This window comes from Emys orbicularis, chromosome 3 (genome assembly GCF_028017835.1).
Source record: "Emys orbicularis isolate rEmyOrb1 chromosome 3, rEmyOrb1.hap1, whole genome shotgun sequence".
In the NCBI taxonomy this organism is placed as follows: Eukaryota; Metazoa; Chordata; order Testudines; family Emydidae; genus Emys; species Emys orbicularis.
In genome coordinates this window covers 47,464,020-47,477,707 of record NC_088685.1, presented here as the reverse complement: position 1 = coordinate 47,477,707, position 13,688 = coordinate 47,464,020, and the positions used below count along the sequence as shown (strand labels likewise).

At 41.9% G+C, this 13,688-nt stretch overlaps 1 protein-coding gene across 1 annotated transcript in view; it reads right to left on the bottom strand.

Annotated features, from left to right (window-relative positions):
* Positions 1-13,688, bottom strand: part of AGPAT5 (1-acylglycerol-3-phosphate O-acyltransferase 5) — a 138,138-nt gene that overhangs the window by 46,484 nt on the left and 77,966 nt on the right. Inside the window, exon 5 of the mRNA XM_065400398.1 lies at positions 11,751-11,841. Within this exon, the coding sequence (XP_065256470.1) occupies positions 11,751-11,841 (91 nt within the window). The remainder of the gene's footprint in view (positions 1-11,750; positions 11,842-13,688) is intronic.

The following is a 13,688-nucleotide window of genomic DNA, read 5'->3' as shown; positions in this document are numbered from 1 at the left end:
ATAATGAAAAAATTGATATTATGCTAAGGAAAAAAAAGAGCATACTCTGGAATTGGCTAATTATGATAAATCTGAAATTTTCAAATGTAGTCACCTAAAGCCAGCCATCTAAAAAGTAGTTAGATTTTGAGCAGTGCCAAGAAAACGTAGTTGCCAGTGGTTTTAATGGGAATTACTGTTGCTCAACTCCCTCTGGGGAAAAAAACAACAACTGTTACCTACCTTTTTGTAACTGTTGTTCTTCGAGATGTGTTACTCATGTCCATTCCATTCTGGGTGTGCGCGCGCCCACGTCCGTGGTTCTGGGACAGCAGATCCGGCCCGAGGGGCAGCTACGGCAATGTGGCTACCGAAAGTTCAGCAACGTTCTGAACCAGTGCTGGTGAAGCCACATGGGGGCTATTAGGATAATCTTCGCCCTGTCCTGCTTGATCTTCACAAGAACCGTGTGAATCAATGGCAGTGGCGGGAAGGCATACATTAGAGGCCCCAACCACGGGATGAGAAATGCATCTGATAGGGAGCCCCTGTCCATCCCCCGGATCAAACAGAACATGTGGCATTTCCTGTTTTGCCTGGATGCGAACAGGTCCACCTGGGGAGTTTCCCACATCTGGAAGATTATGCTGACCGCCTCTGGATGGAGTGACCACTAGTGGCGAGACGAGAAGGTCCTGCTGAGGTGATCAGCTAAGATGTTCTTGGTTACGGGCAGGTGTGGGGCTACCAGATGAATGGCATGCCATAAACAAAAATCCCAAAGGTGGAGAGCTTCTTGACAAAGGGCTGACAACCTGGCTGCACCCTGACTGTTGATGTAATACATTGTGGCAGTATTGTCCATCAGGATCTGCACCACCTTGTCCTTCAGGTGGAAAAAGAAAGCCTGGCAGGCCAGGCAACCGCTCTGAGCTCCCTGACGTTGATATGGAGGGCCAGATTGTCCCTCAACCAGCGGCCCTGGGTGCTTAGCTCGCTCAGGTGGATGCCCCAACCCAGGTCCAAAGCTTCGGAGACCAGGGTCAGCGACAGGGACGGGGCCATGAAAATTGCAGGGTATAGCCCCAAGAAACTATGTCTAGTACCCAGCGGTCCGAGGTGACCCGCGATGAAGCCGAACGGTAGGGACAAAGACGGTCGAGGAAAGAACAAGGTGGATCCGGGGAGCTAACTGGGGTGTTGCTCTTGAGCGCACCTTCAAAATGAGCGCTCCTGGCCCACAGAATGCTTTGCCAGGCCAGGCTGAGCGAGTGGAGGAAGGGTGGTGATGACTAAAGCTCATGTCTCTATCCCTTCTCCTTGCAGACCCCTGACGAGTCTGCCAAGGTCTTGGTGGTGGGGGCGTCCGGAACTGCTTCCTTGCAGACTGCGGCGTATGCATACCCAGTGAATGAAGGATGGCCCGAGTATCCTTTAATCCATGCAGCCTCACATACATGTGCTCTGCAAAGAGTCCATTCCCGCTGAATGGGACATCCTGGATCGAGGTCTACATCTCTTGGGACAGGCTGGCGGTCTGAAACCAGGAGCTGCACCTCATGACCACCGACAAAGCGACCACCCTAGCCTCCGAGTCTGAAGTGTCACATGCCATTTGGAGAGAGCACCTTGCTGCCGCGGAACCCTCGTCCACCAGGGTGCTGAATTCCTGGGCCAAACCTTGAGGGAGGGACTCCTTGAACTTACAGAGAGAGTCCCATAAATTAAAATTCTATCTGCCCAAGAGGGCCTGGTGGTTCGTCAGCCGGAATTGTAGGCTGGCTGCCGAATACATTTTTCTCCCAAAAAGGTCCAGCCTTTTGACCTTTTTATTTTTGGGAGTTGAACTGGTATGCCCCTGCTTGTCCTTCTTGTTGGCTGCAGAGACGACCAGCGAGCCCGGAGGTGGGTGGATATAAAGGTAGTCGAACCCTTTGGCCAGGACAAAGTACTTTTTGGCCCTTTTGGAGGTGGGAGGGATGGATGATGAGGTTTTCCAGAGGGCCTTGGCAATTTTCAGGACCCCGTCATACACTGGTAGTGCAACACGGGCAGGGGCAGAGGCTGGGAGCACACTGAACAAGGTGTCTGCCTGCTCTGCCATCTCCCCCACCTCTATAATAAATAATAATAATAATAATAATATATTGAGATATACCTATCTCACAGAGCTGGAAGGGACCTCGAAAGGTCATTGAGTCCAGCCCCCTGCCTTCACTAGCAGGACCAAGTACTGATTTTTGCCCCAGATTCCTAAGTGGCCCTCTCAAGGATTGAACTCACAACCCTGGGTTTAGCAGGCCACTGCTCAAACCACTGAGCTATCCCTCCCCCCTCTAGGCCCAAGTTCTCGGCCACCTGTCGAAGCAGGGCCTGGTGTTCTTTAAAATCGTCCACCGGGCTGGCCTTCGAGGATCCCATGACCGCCTCATCCGGGGCTGAGGACGATGACTGTACCGCTGGGGGAGGCCCCGAGGCATCATCCCCTATGGGGGAAGGGGGTTTTGGGGTGGGGTTTTGGGGTGTCCTCTACCCCGACCCCCTGAGCCCGGTGCGCCAACTGTTGCTCCAAGGTGGCGGCATATGAGCGGTGCAAAAGGAGCATCATCATCACTGGCATGCCACACGCACTCCAATAAGGCCACTGCACTGGCCACTGGCTGTGCTGCCCAGGCGGCGCCGTAGAAGTCAACGCGGCCTCAGGTGCCCAATCATGCTGGTGGAGTCTCAGCGAGGGGCTAAACTGCCTTCTTTGTCAGAGGAACCTCCTTCCAGTGACCATGGTGGGACTGTCACAGCCTGTGTCTGCTTGCTGACCGTCGCCACCGGAGACTGGTGCTTGGAGTGGGAGAATTGGTGCCGGTGTAGGGGGGACTGGTATCATGACGGGAGCGCTCTCACGGGGCAGGCGATGGAGATCTGTGCCGAAAGGACGACCAGCAGGAGGGCTAACTGCCGGTAATATGGATGCCTCCTCCTAGGCGATCCGCGTTGAGATGGCAGGAATCATGAACGCGATGCCGGTGACCAAGGGCGAATCCCAGAGGATCTGAGCTGTTATGATGGAGATCTGCGGTGCGGAGACAGAGAGCGCTGCCTTGGCTTGGGGGATCAGCAGTGCTCCACTGCCGCCTGGGGGGTCTTAAAGGCTGGCTTGCCCTTTTAGGGAGACTTTGATGCGTCCTGTGGCACGGGTGGAGGCCTCTTCTCTCTGGGCGACAGGGGAGCTTGGGAAGGCATTAATGTTGCCACAAGTGTGGGTCCCCTACTGCTCCTGGGAGTTGGTGGTGGATCCTTTAAGGGGCTAAGGGCCCCGACTGGGGAGGCACATCCACTTGGCTCTGGAGTGGCTGGGCAGCCTGAACTGGGTCCTTTGCCCGATGCCCCGAGGCCTTTCTTGCCCAGTGCCGGGGAGCCCTGCTTCTTAGTTTTCTTTCTGGGCACCAGCGATGGGGAGTGGTGCCAGGCGGAACCCGGTGCACTGCGCACCGAGGCCAAGATACTAGGAGTTGAGTCTTGGTGGGACAGCTCTGAAGTCGGACGAAGGGCAGCCTCCATGAGGAGAGCCCTCAAACAAATATCCCACTCTTTCTGAGTCCTAGGTCAACATTTTTTTATAAATACAACACTTGTCCTTCACATGTGATTCCCTCAAGCACTTGAGGCAGCTGTTGTGGGGGTCACTTACAGGCATAGGCCTGTTACAGTCCATGCAGGGCTTAAACCCCGGAGACTGGGGCATGCCCTGCCTGGGGCAAAGTCCCCACTGGGACTCTAACTTCTAACTACACTTAACAACTACTTAACACTAACTACTATAAACAACGATTTACAAGGCCCTAAGGCTCGAAGTCAGAAGAGACAAAACCGCTAGCCCTTGCTATGCAAGGAAAGGTGCGCCGACTAACTACCATGGGCAGTAAGAAGGAATTGAGAGGGCGTAGGACCAGTGGTGCCTGATATACTGACACATGAGCATGGCACTCAAGGGGGCGCCACATCTGATGCTACGGATACCGCTAAGGCATAAATCTCCGACGACCGCGCACGTGGGCGCACGCACACCTAGAATGGAATCGACATGAGCAAGCACTCGAAGAAGAAAATCAGGTTACTTAATGTAGGTGCCCAAGTATGGAACCTTAGGTTAAACATTTTAGCCTTTGATTATGGCTTGGGATAACGTCCCTTCCTTATTACTGTCTCTTTTAGAACAAGCTAAAGAGAATGCCCCTATCCTACCCTGCCTGTGACACTGAACAATTCTAAAGGGAAGTGCTGTGTAACAACCTGCCATTGTGTGTAACACAATCAAGAATGCCATTTCTGCATTGCCTTCCCACCAATTTCAAGAGCTGGGACTCAAATGATAATTCAAGACATTAATACGAGTATTACAAACCCTTCTAGGTAAGATAGACTGCTGTTACTACATACTTAACTACAAGGAAAGAAACTAACACCCAAAGCAGCAGGGCTTTCCCATAACAAACCAACCCCAGACAAAACTGCTTAAGGTACCGTTGCCAGTATTAGACACCCCCATGGAAAGAAACAAAGGACACTAGGGAGCTCTTATGTTCTTTTTCCTAAGCATGACTCTCCAATGTTTCCAATGCAACACAGGAGTCACACTTTAAATTTATTCTACATCTTCCTCTCCACGTTTTGTGCTGCATTTTTTATTTAATTTGCTTATATAAGAGTTGAAAGTATGCAAAAGCAAGATATCACCAAAGCTGCTATTTTTGTAAGATGGGGTTCCAAATAATCATTTCTAGGTATGAAAATACTACAAATTATTTTAAATGCAAACCAAAACAAGTGTCAGGACCTAATTAAGTCAATTGAAATATCACTTTCACAGATAATTTAAGATAAATGTTTGTACGTGCAGAATAAGATTAAATTGAAAGAGCGATCTCAATCAAGATAATATTTACATTTAAATAACATTTTAAAATAAATATTTTCAACTCTCTTCATTTAATAAATTAATTTTTATTTGGTATGGGTATGAACATGCGTGCAAAAATGTGTCTAGTTTCTGGCATCGATATTTCTAGAAAATTCCGGAATGTATTTTGCCAGGGGAGATTGTTTTGTCTTGGTTTGGTAACGGTAAGCCAAGTTTAATTTTTGACCATTTTAAAATATTTGCTCATCATTTCAAAAGTTACTAAAGAAATTTTAAGAATGGCAAGGCTCAAGTTCATTGCCATTTGTTTTCAAAACTTCTGAGTGCCCTTTATGAAATCTAGTGAATTTCATGTTTTACTAAACCTAATGGAATGTTGAAAATGAGGTCCTGCTTTCCTGTTTGTGATGGTATAGGCCTAACGCTAGAGAAAGATCACAATTAAACATGGTATCCATAGTGAAGTGTAGAGCAGCTACTAGCTTAGATGTAAAAGTGTTAAGAAAAATGTATGTATATTTTGTGCCTTTTACAGAAATATTCGTCTCCAGCAGAGGGCCAGTAATATGCTATAAAGGGTTTGTAGATTGTAGATGCCAAAGAAGGCAGTAAACGCTACTTCCACTACAAAGGACTAAATGATCAAATACTAAATCCAAATGAAAATACAATCCTCACCTATATGTTATTGCTCCTCAGGCTCAACAACTCAAAACCTGCGACCAGTGCAGTCAACAATAAAAACTGAAAGCTGCTTACGATGCTAGACCATTACCTAAAATACCAGTATACACATCACTGGGAAGAACAAATCAAAGACACCAACAAGCTAGACTGCTACAGATCATACACAGATCTATTACAACTAGGTAGCTGACTACCTCACCACAACGTGCAAAAGTAAGATAGACTTTCCCCACCTGCAGAATCAGTGACCACAAACTGAAATATGGAATTTGTGGAAAGTGGGAGGCAAAAACCATAGTCTAAACCTGGAAAGGAGTGACTATGCACACGACGTGACAAAGGGGGAACTGAAATGGACTTTCTACTCCAATACCCCAAATACAAAGAAGTGTGAGAAAGAAATTTCCTCAAATTATCAGGAATCATAAAAAGACATATCATCAGAAAGTGATGAGGAAAACAATTGTGCCTGACTCTGGGAGAAAGGAGATATGTCACTGTATTACACACAGTCACCTACACCATGTCAGGAATAGACAATAAATGGATACAGGGGATCAAATCCAGACATAGTGTGTAACCCTATCATGGGTGGGTTGTGTCTGCCTCTGACAGATACCTCAGGGCCTTTTTCTTGCATTCTGGCAAAACTTGCATAGATTGTCATGCCTATAAGGTCTCTTGAATGGAACTGTTGTATTTATGGCACCAAGCTGAATGAAAGGTTCAAGTGATTTCCCTCTCTCTACAGAACTTCCTCATTTCTCTTGAGTATTGCTGTATCATGCCTCCCAGAAATCACTTTTATATCTGGGGCTCATTAAATACTTCTTTCTGGAGAGCACATTTTTCACTTCTGAAATGCACTGAATTGCATCAAATATCTGATTTTGTTTTTAAAACGTTGACTATTCTTATTCCAACTAAAATGTAAAAGGTTGCCTAGAACTTTCTGGCACCCACTGAATGTGAATAGTAAATATTTTTAGTTCCTTAGAGTTGATGTCACCTCAGTATTTGATTATACAAGTATCTCACCATATCACAACATAATCAACCTTTCAATAAAGTAATGCCTATATTTAGTATTTTAGAATACACTCATGCCTGGGATTTTCAATGGACACAAAAGGACTAACAATGGGTGCTTAACTTCTTTAGGCTCCTTTTAAAATCTCAGCCTATAATTTAAAAAGTGAAAAAATAACACAACACTTATCTCAGATCTTGATGAGTAAAAACTGTTTGTAAACAACAGTGCTTCTATAGTCCTTTACATATTCAAAAGTACCTTACAAGCACTGGATGAAATCCTGTCCCAAATGAATTCTGTCATAAAACTCTCGTTGACTATTTCACCAATTGTCAATAACAATGCTTCCTTGCTCAAATATAAACAACAACAAAATGAACACATGGGGGAAAATGTATATAGGTCTCTTTCAGTTTTTCTGAAAGCCTCTCTAATGACAAAATGCTAGTAGGCAATGTCATGGAGGTTGCTTCCCCTGGCTCAAAGTTACTTCTACTATAGTAGAAGTAAAAAGTTAACTTCACAGCAGCCCATTAGGGTTCAGCCCCCCACTCATTGGGGCATAATTTGAGTCTGAGGCATAGCCTCCATCTGAAATACTTTACAGCATCCAGCATGATGTACTGCAGGAATGCTATGGAGATAAGTTATTTCTGAAGCAAGTCCGCTATAAAAAAGTTTGCTGTAACTACTATATGAATATACAAAACTTTTGAAGATCACAAAGCTGTCCCAGATCACAGAAAAAAGCTGTCCCAGATCACAGAAAAAAGCTGTTCTTTCATACTTTTCATACTTTAAAATCAACAAATCCTCATCCTTCCCCTTTCATATCTACAGATACTATCTATGGGATAGATTGTAGGCTATAAATTAACTCCTATTTGTACACACAGGTTTAAGGATGTGGAACAATTTATATTATTTTTCATCAGCTATACAGGAATATTTGATTGTACTGTCTAATCAGTGTGTGTCCATCTCAGTTTCTCCCCCCAAACAGGAATATTAATACCCCCTAACTCCATCTTTAGCCTCCAGAAGTTTCTGGCATCCTCTGGATTTTTGTAAACAAAAAACCTGGCAGTATACTCAATCGAGAACTTGGCAGAGTGCATTATGGCAATTTTCAAATCCAGTTCACTGAGCTCATTTTTCACGTTAAAGAACCCTATTCTTTTTTCTGAGAGCACTGGGGTAAGGAGGAGGCCCATTTTCCTCCCAGGGAAGTTTGGAATATCATCTTCTTCATACCCAGATTGCCACAAGGCAGAAACAATTCTATGCATCTCATTTGCTTCTGTTTTAGAAACAGGAGGCTTCCTAACCAAATCAGGCAGACAAGATCCCAAATTTCATGGTTCAGCAAACCATCACGTGGAAGTCTATTTAATAAAACTAAAATAAAAATAAAAATAAAAATCACCTCTTTGTTTCCCCAGAGATCTCAACTGGCTTAAATTCTTTGTGTTTGATATTCTTCCACCTTATCCATGCACAGTTAAGCTTATTTACATTTTCATATTGCATTATGCCATGGGCATGTATTTGAGGTCAGTAACCTGCAAATCAAGTCCTTGGATGTTTACCAAAGTGTCTGATATTTTTCCTCTACAGTCCCAAAACTATCTTGCAATCCAGTCAATCTGAATGTGTAGTTACTGCAGCCTTTTTATAACTGATATTTAACTAATATCAATAATCAGACAAAGATACATATCAATCTTATAACCAAAGATTGGGGCGGGGGGGAGGGAAGGGGGAATAAATTCATCCTGTTTTCAGAAAGCTTCTCCAGGGAATCAATTTGGCCTACAGAAGATAAAAATAGAGAAAGTTTTTCATACTTCTCACTTTGTAAAAGCAAAATAAACTTCTCAGGTATACTCAGAATCATGCTCAAAACAGTCAATGTTTCCAGAGCTCAGACACCAGAACAAAGTACGAAAGAACAGCTTTTTTCTGTGATCTGGGACAGCTTTGTGATCTTCAACAATTTTGTATATTCATAGAGTAGTTACAGCAAACTTTTTTATGCTTTAGGTCTCATCACTTCAACTGATTCTGAACAAATATTTTAAGAGAATTATATTCAATAAATTTGGTATCAACATTTAAGTTTAACAAAAATAAATTTAAAAAACTATCATGAGAAATGTCTCCTTGTCTTTTTATTCAAGTTTCAATTTTTTTTAAAAGAAAAAAAACCTCATACAGTGTTTGCAACCCAAACATCGGTGCATTGTGCTAGTGCATAAGAATCAAAGTGAAACTGACTGTAACAAAAGATAAAACTGACCAGACGATTTTATTGTCCAAGTCAAGCAAAGTTTAAACAGTAGGTAATGAATTCTGAATTACTAAATTTTGTGAAATTATAAGTGAACAAAAAAGGATACTGCAAACAAAATGCACGAATTTCACAACTGTAGTTCATTTTTATGATATTTCATAATATAATATTAGTAAACTTTACTTTAAGACTCTTTCCATTTTAATGAATGGAAGCAGGAACAAATCTACACTGCGCTATTCTATCTTGGCTGAGGGGTTGAGGAAAGACCATTTTTCCCCCAACAAAATGTGAGAATTAGAAAAATGCAGATGAGGAAGATTCTACTTTAAAACTGAAAGCATTTTATAGCTGTCAGGGTTCCTTCCCCACTCTGAACTCTGGGGTACAGATGTGGGCACCCGCATGAAAGAACCCCTAAGCTTATTTTTACCAGCTTAGGTTAAAAACTTTCTCAAGGCACAAATTCCACCTTGAACAGTATGCTGCCACCACCAAGTGAATTAAACAAACACTCACGTAGGGCCACTTGGAGCCCTACCTTCCTCAAATATCCCCCCCCCCCCAAGTCCCTACACCCCCTTTCCTGGGGAGGCTTGAGAATAATATCCTCATCAATTGGTACAGGTGAACACAGACCCAAACCCTTGGATCTTAAAACAATGAAAAATCAATCAGGTTCTTAAAAGAAGAATTTTAATGAAAGAAAAGGTAAAAGAATCACCTCTGTAAAATTGGGATGGTAAGTACTTTACAGAATAACAAAAAACTCAAGAACACAGAGGATCTCCCCCTCTGGGCAAAACCTTAAAGTTACAAAACCAGGGATAAACCTCCCACTTAGACAGGGGAATTGACAAGCTAAAACAAAAGGTAATCTAACGCATTTATTTTCTGCTATTACTTACTATTTCTGCTTAGTTCAGATATACTTAAGAAGATTTAAATTCCCTGCCTGGTTTCTTGGCTGGCTCCGAGAGACACAGATCCAAAACCTTCCCCCACAGATTTGAAAGTATCTTCTCCCCTTATTGGTCCTTTTGGTCAGGTGTCACCCAGGTTATCTGAGCTTCTTAATCCTTTACAGGTAAAAGAGGAATTAACCCTTTACAGGGTAAAGAGGGATTTTATGCTACCCTTAGCTGTATGTTTATGACAATAGCCTAGAAATATTTATATTAAAAGGATAATTTTTTAGTATTTTTAAACAAGAGTTTCTCTTAAGATTTAGAATAACAACAGAATATATCACTCAGAAGGTGCTGGAATAAGTAAACAGATGCTATGAAACATCAAGGACCATGGAAAAAAAACATCATAAAGTGACAAAATAGCAGAGATATAATTAAGACCAGGAAAAAATATCACTAACACCCGTCATTCATTTTCAACAGGAAACTGAAGAGATGTATACACTATGACTTAAACATGCACACAACACACACACAAATTCCATTCTTCCTGAGAAGCAGAAAAAAAAATTATATCCCTTTGGGCTAAAATTAACCAAAGTTCAATAGCCTGACAATATCAGCATGCCGATTCACATACTTCTGAATTCAATTCAGTGTCACAAAAATGACTGAGAACCATTGTTGTATTTTTTATTTCACTTCTGATTAACAGGAAAAAAAAAATATGAAAAAAGACAAACAAAACCCAGGAAATGCATTCTCCCAACAGCTATACTTAAAAGTGTAAACATTTTGAGATGTTGACTCCTGCCTTCAACTGGCTCATGATGCCAGCTTCCATTGCCTACTTATTAAATTTTCAAACAAGCACCTTCATGCTTTTTCCCTTCCTTTCCCTGCCCACGTGGGAGGAGCGCCCCATAAACTTCTGCCAAACTAATTCATTATCCTCCTTCAAACTCTCATCTGTCATAATGCCTACAAAAACCTCAACAGTTAGACCACTGGTGCACTGACCACAGCCTATTATGCTGACCGATACTGTCTCATTGTTCCTTTATACTCCACCATCTGTACTCTCGTCTTGTACGTCGATTGTAAACTCTTTGAGACAAGAACTATCCTTTGTTTGTTTATACAGTGCCTAGCACAATGGGGTCCTGATCCATGACGAGGGCTCTTAGGAACGAATGCTAGGAACAAACTTTTCCCTTGGGCGAGTCATTCTGTATGATGGGTTTATTACACATGTAGTACTGGTTATCATCAGAGGCAGGATGCTGAACTTGATGGACCAGTAGTCTGATCCATGTTCCTAAAAGCTCTTCTAAAGTAATTCCCCTGAAGTATAGCTATTATAGATAATAATCAAACAGACAACCTTGTTTGTGAAAATGGACACAGGCTTGTACAAACATACATACATTAAAACTTCAAAAAGTAAACTATTTCTTTATTAAAAAACATCAGTAAATCAATAATGATAAGATAAAAATGGTAGCTGATTTTGTTGTTCTTCTTTCATATGGCTTGGGTAGGTAGCAACAACTACAAGTTTATGAGGAAGTATAATCGTTGCTACGTTCACTTGGAGGTCGGTAAAACGACGTCCAGTGGCCAATTGACGACATTGGTACGTTGGTGGATTTGTACAAAACACAGAGCACAAAAAAACCCAGCACTTAACAGAAGCACCACATGAAGGTTGTCATTTTGTTAAGAATGATTTATGGAGTGGACAAACTTAATTCCTAATTCAAATCAGAAGACATTTGAAGTAATCTTTTATATGTTACAAAATACACAAAAAGTCTCCCTTGTCTCTATCTCACTCATACACACACCAACAGTTATAACATGTGATGTTGTAACAGAATAATGTTCTCTCCCTCTTCATTCACCAAAGTTCTTTGAAGTTTTGCTTACCTTCTTTATCAGCAAATAACTGACTATCTGCAATGACTTTTGGCATCTCTGGATTGTAACGAGTTCCCTCTGGAAAAATCACAAGATACATCTGTGGGATTAAAAAAATATATATGCACATATTTTTAAAATCAGACATAGCATATAATTTCTGAAAACATTAATACAATTTTGGCCTTACGCATGAGATTAACGTCACATGCCAGATACAGCTGCAAGTATTGGAAGAAAATCAACACTCATTACAGAGCTATAGGAGGCTTACTTTAACTATGTCACATACATAGCTGGTTCATTTGCAATGCTACAGTTTAGGGTTTAAAACTATTTTCAGTCATTAACCCAATTTTCAGGGTTTTATATGTCTGCAGTAAAAAGCCCATTAGGTGATTTAACAAATTTTAAGAGGAAAGATAAAAAAGCCACATACCAAAAGGAAGATTAGGAAATCAATTGAGGAAATAAACAGCAGGGGCAGCTGAGCTAAGAACAAAATTCTTGTTCTCATATAATAATCTTTAGTAGTATTCAACTTAAAATACAGCGGCAGAATGAACTCTAAATATAAAGCGTTTACTCTTTTCCATTGATATATCACAGGGGAGCTAAACTGGATTTTCTGCTTTACCACTGATGTTATTTTTAACTTAACTTTCTTCATTATGTTAAACTTTATCTCAGACCCCATAATCACCAGAAGGTCTATTAGTTGAGCAATATAAATTCCACAATGTTACATGACAATGCTGCATACCTTTGATTGGATTTTCATTAAAAACATACATAATATGCATTGGAAATGCCATGCTATAGCAAATGTTAACTAGCATGAAATTAAACATGATTTGCTTTTACTCAGTGTAAAATCATGTCAGCCAGTTGTGGTTAACCCAAATAGCTGATTTCTCTGGTGTCATAGCAGAGGTGGGTCTTTTGGAAAAAGATTTGAAGGAAGAAAAAAAGGTAGTGGCTTTACAGATAGTCAAAGGAAGGTGTTCCATACATAAGAGCAGTGGAGAAGAAGTTACAGAGAGGTTGGAGTGAGAAGCTGACACCTGAGAAGACAAGACCGGCATCTGTGGAATGAAGTCTTTGGAGGGAAAAGGGATGGGATAAGAGACAGGAATGGACCATTATCGAAGGTCGAAGTTATGAAGAGCCCTAAATGGTAGGAAAAGAAGCTTAAGATTTATGCAGTGGAACTTAGTGAGCAAGTGGAGGTGATATGGTCAGGGCAACATGCAAAAATCTTAGTAGCTACATTTTAAAGTAACTGGAGGGAGCAACTTGGGTGGTTTGCAAAAGTGTAGAGAAAGAGGCAACATCTTGATTGTCATGAGAAAGATTTGATTAAGAAAGCTTCAGGTGCATGGACAGAGGAAAAAATAGGATGGAATTTAAAGGTTGTAGACAAAAAAGTGACAGGACTTGGACACAGCCTGGATGTGTAGAGGAAAAGAGAGGGAGGAGTCAAAGATGACACCAGTCCAGAGTGACAGGGAGTAGAGTGGTCATAGTCATAGCATCATAGGACTCGAAGGATCCTCAGTAAGTCATCTAGTCCAGTCCACTGCACTGAGGCAGGACTAAGTATTAGGCCATCCCTGAGAGGTGTTTATCTAACCTGTTCTTAAAAACCTCCAAATCTCAGATATTCACAACCTCCCTGGGTAATTTGTTCCAGTGCTTAACTACCCTTACAGTTAGGATGTTTTTTCCTAATGTAACCTAAATCTCCCTTATTGCAATTAAAGCTCCCTACTTCTTGTCCTGTCCTCAATGGATAAGGACTACAATTTATCACCCCTCCTTTTTATAACAACCTTTTACATACATTAAGATTATGTCCCCCTCAGTCTTTTTTCCTCCCAACTAACCACACACAATGTTTTCAATCTTTCATGAGAACACAAGAACGGCCATACTGGGTCAGACCAA